General features: G+C 55.9%; 1 protein-coding gene across 1 annotated transcript in view; it reads right to left on the bottom strand.

The window, feature by feature from the left end:
• Ccdc88c (coiled-coil domain containing 88C) overlaps window positions 1–4762 on the bottom strand; it is a 138886-nt gene that overhangs the window by 42503 nt on the left and 91621 nt on the right. Inside the window, exons 13-14 of the mRNA XM_012515582.2 lie at window positions 1523–1669; window positions 795–939 (exon numbers count right to left, since the gene is read on the bottom strand). Coding sequence (XP_012371036.2) covers window positions 795–939; window positions 1523–1669 — 292 coding nt within the window. The remainder of the gene's footprint in view (window positions 1–794; window positions 940–1522; window positions 1670–4762) is intronic.

Raw genomic sequence — 4762 nt, forward strand, 5'->3', positions numbered from 1 at the left:
TGTGGCACGAGGACGAGTGAACAGCCGCTTTCAACAATAACCTTACTGGCCTTCTTAGGGATGTTTACGAGGATGTCAAAAAGCCAGCACCAGAGCAAGCCCAAGGCACTGCCACACTTCGCAAGGCTAAGTAAACATCAACTTGGGCTATCAGGTGTGCAGGAATGAGGAGTGGTGCTACTTTCGAACACAGGAACCTGCTCATTGTTTGCCTGGCGCTGAAGCTTCCTGCTCCGGGCTGCCCGCCCCCTCTTCCCAAGAAGGCGCCTCATCTGGGGACCGGCAGAGGGCAGCAGCGCAAGCCCAGGACTAGCCTGGCGGGGTTCAGAGCAGCAGTCACTGGGCAGGAATCCCTACCCAGGAGGCAAAAGACAGGCTGCATCCATCTTGCCCAATTATGCAAATGAACTGACGAAGTAATGCCTAGGGTACATTTATAACTGAGATTAGCGACCAATGGGGACTCTCCTGCCATCAGGGCTTTCAACCATCCAGACAGGCTTAAGATGTCCCCCGGGCGTCAGCGTGCTGTGATCTGGAAGCTCCTGAGTGGCCATATGGGAAACCGAGCAGCCTGGCGACACTTAATTTGTATTTTGCGTCCCGACATCCAGACTGCCAGACCCCTCGAGCTCTCCAGGGGGAGGACTGTAATGAAACAGTTCCAAGTGGCACTTGAAGGAAATTATATTTACTTGAGGTGAATGGATGGGCCACCGTGAGGACTCTGTGCCAGGCCTCGCCTCTGGGTGAGGATGCAGCCCCAGTCCAGCCGGGTCCGGGACGCGACCTACCATCTGACAGCTCTGCGTTCTTAGACAGCTGCTCCAGCTCCCAGCCGAGGTGGGCCGACTCATTCATGCTCTGCTTCTGGGCAATCTCCAGGACCATGTTCTCTTCTAGCAGCTCCTCAATGCGCTTTTTATCTGTGTCACGGTCCTAGGGCAGGAGAGGGAAGGAGGATGTCAAAAAGCCAGCACCAGAACAAGCCCAAGGCACTGCCACACTTCGGGAATGAAGGAATGAAGTCGGGCCCCAGCCTGGGAGCTACTGCCAGCTGCTGAGGATGAAGGGACAGCACCTGCCTGCTCCTTTCCAGGCACAGAGCTGCACATGAGTGCACCACATGGGCCCCACTGTGACAGCGACAGCCATCAGATGGAACCTCAACCCGGCCACCTGCATTCCAGAGAGAACCACAAGTCTCTAACCGAATGTAGGGTCATCAAGGAGACACCCACACAGGGCTCTGGAGCAGGCACTTTGGTGACAGGCAGGTCTGCGGCTCTGCAGCAGGTCTTTGGGACCTCAAAAGCCCTGAAGAGCTATCCCCACACCGCCCACCAAGGAAACCCCAGCAGGGGTGCTCATCTTACAGAAAAGCCACGCAGAAGCCAGTTAGCTGCTTTGAGGTGTTAGATGCCCACTCAAGCTCACTGAGCTCAGCGGCTAGAAGATCAGAAGGCCTGGCCCACAGCCCACCCTGTGGTTGTGCACATGGCACCTGCGCAGCTGCCAATACCAGTTCCAGGTCGTGCAGCTTGGATTTCAGCTGTAGATTCTCCTTCTCCAGCTCGTGGACTTTGTCACCCCGCGCCCGGGCAGCAGTCAGCTGCTCCTCCAGCATGGCCTTGGTTTCGATTAAGATGATGTTGTCTTCTCTCAGCTCCTGAGGAGCAAAGGCAGAGAGGAGACCCTCAGGGAAAGGTGCGGGGCTCACGGCCACAGGATCCTCAACCCAGGGTTTTTCCAGATCCCGGGACCCAAACCTCCATCCAGGCCCAGGCCCGAGACAGGAAGCTCTGCCTCTACTTCTTACACCCTCACCTCTTCTCAGGAGGCAAAGACACAGGGGCTTTCTTTACTGAAGAACAAATCCAGAAATTGAGAAAACACTGAACTTGGGGAAAGGGGGCCAGGGTGTGGCTAACGCCTTGACACTGAGGACCTCACTCTGACAAGCGGACTCTGCTGACACAGTCAGGGCCTCTCCAGTCTACGTTTCCACAGCAAGCTGTGGGGAGGCCGAGCATCTACCAGGGGTCCCCAGGTCTGAATGTGCTCCTTTCCTGTCAGCATTCATCCCACTGATCAGGGTTCTGGAAAGAGTGGCCATTCAGGAGGCTTTCATGCAGCACACAGTTGCTATTTGAGCATGTTATGCACGCACCCTTGGTTGAACAAAAGTGCCCGGCAGTTCCTGGAAATGTCTTTACAGCAGTGAAGTTGGAGCACTGCAAGCCAAGCAAACGCAAGCCCCCGAGACCCATGTGGCTGAGGGGTCCACGGGTCGGTGGGTCACCTTTCTGCAGCCCTCATGGTGGACCCTCTCAGTTTCTTGCATCCTCTGAGCCCCAAAGTCCGTCCCACCCAGAGATTACCATACGGGAGGAGGCTGGGCATTCGTGCTTAAGCACCACACGCTCACATCTCTGCTCACGTCCCCAATGGGCCGGAATCCAAGACTCTCCGCGAAGGGGAAACCGCCTGCTTTCCAGTAAGCGGTCACAGTCTTGATCCACGCCTGGCAGCCAGGGACAGCTTGCTCTCCTTGTGCCCCTCCCTGTCCATCCCTGCAGTGGACAGCAGCCCTCCGGGACCCAGCGATAGCCACCTCCTTTGGACTGACATGGGTAAGTTGAAAATTGAGGCCAAAGCACAAACCTGCTTAGGGCCAAAGCTAAGCCTGCACTTGGGTCAGAGTGCTCAGACTGCATCCAGGGGACTCACATGGGCAGAAGAGGCCCAGACTACTACTAATGTCACTGAGCTGGACAACAATGAGGTTTCAAGCAGGCGCAAGGCCCAGCCATCCCTCTCCCATTGCTGCCTACCCTGTTCTCCCCAGCATCCCCAGCCTACCCACCACGAGCCAAGGCAACCACAGCACAGGCTGCCCCTTCATCCTCTTGGCCAGCTCCTATTCAGACTTCAAGAGCCAGCATGAGGTACCCCTCTGAGAAGCGCTTATGAATCAATGCCCTCCTAATGCTGAGCCAGGCATTTGACCTCCCACATTCCCTGGGCCTGCTCTGGAGCAGTGGTCATTGCCGGGCGTCTCTGACACTCCTCAGGACAGGACTTCCCCACTTCCCCTTTCATGAGCCTCACACACATGTTCAATGACATCTGTCGGCCAATCACACAGCAAGGGGGATACAGGGGTGGCTTACGAGGTGGGTTTTGAGGGACTTGGACACTTTCAACAGGCAGGGCTGGACAGATGCGTCAGGAGAGGGATGCAGCACCCAACAGAATGATTCCTAACTGCCATTCGACTCTTCCTCAGTTTCCCCGGGGTCCCAAACTCCAGTCAGGCAGCAGAAATAGCCGACCTTCACTGGGATCTTGGAGGTGAGAGCAGAGAGCAGAGCCTGCGCTCTACCGGGGTGGGAGTGCAGGAGGAGGAAGGCCAGTCCACGTCTCTGGGAAGGTACCCACAGCCACCTGCCCATCACGGCTGACCCCACGAGAAGTGGGAGGTGATTTAAAGTCACCCCAGCTTAAGCCATGTTTAGGAAATCACAGGCTGGCTTTGAGAGCCCATCCCCAGCAGCATATGTATATACATGTTTGTGTGTATGTGTTACTGAAGACTGAACACAGGCTCTCTGCACTGAGCTACATTAAGCTAAGTCCTGTCTCCCCCCCACCGCAACCCCCGGCACTGAGGATTGAACCCAGGACCTAATGCTTGCCAGCCTGGCGCTTCTGCCACTGAGCTATTTCCCCAGTCCTCAGTCTTTTTTGAGACAGGATCCTTCTAAGTCATGAAGGTGCCCAGGATCCCAGAGTGCTGAGATTGCAGGTGCACAGCACCACACCTGCCCGACAATCCACTTTTTAAATGTGCCCCCAGGACTTGATGCTCCAGCCAGCCAGGGGGGCTTCAGGGATGACACACAGGTCTGCCCCGGGCTCTAGGCCCAGGACCTCTCAACCACAGCTTCCTCCTCTTTCCTAAGAAGGGCATGACAACGAGATGTAGGGCAGGTACAGTGTGAGCAACACTCACCAGCTGCGGGGCCACAGTCACCTCATGGCCTACAGGGCACTGCTCCTTCCAGCACTCAGCCAGGGAGCACCCACCATGGTCACAGGCAAAAAGCTGGTTTCCTGGGCCAGGGAGATAGCTCAGTGGCATAAGCACCTGCCTGGCAAGCGCAAGGTCCTGAGTTTGATCCCTGGTACCACAAAAAAATAAAAGCCCCTTCTCAAGGGCTGCCTGGGGTGTGGCTCTGAGGGACACTGCTAGCCTAGCCTAGCATTCAAGAGGCCCTGGGTTTGACCCCCATTACAAAGAAGAGGGGGAAAATACCCTCTAAACTCAAAAACAAAACATGGTTTCCATGGGAACCTCTGCTACCCCACAAGCACCAAACACTAGAGAGCATGCGGAGTCAGAGAGAAAGACAAGTCCCTCCCAGCAAGCCTGGATCAGAGTACCACGTGGGCACCAGGTGGCTCCCTGCTGCACAGAGCATTAGAAAGACCACAGGGCCCCCAAGGAGGAGGAGGGAGACAGTGTACTCAGCCCCCAAAACTCTTCACTCCTACTCAGTAAAATCAGGCCTGACCAACTCTACCACCCAGCGGGCTTCACGGAAAAGCCTGTTGCTCCCCAGGAAACCCACCTGATTAAATGTGGCCTGACCCAGAGCTGGGCCTGGTAGTGCATTTCTGTAATCTCAGCACTTGAGAGGCTGAGGCAGGAGGATCACAAGTTACAGCCCAGCCTGGACAACTTAATGACTTATTGAAA

The sequence above is a fragment of the Octodon degus genome, unplaced genomic scaffold (genome assembly GCF_000260255.1).
Source record: "Octodon degus isolate 3935 unplaced genomic scaffold, OctDeg1.0 scaffold00070, whole genome shotgun sequence".
Lineage (NCBI taxonomy): Eukaryota > Metazoa > Chordata > Mammalia > Rodentia > Octodontidae > Octodon > Octodon degus.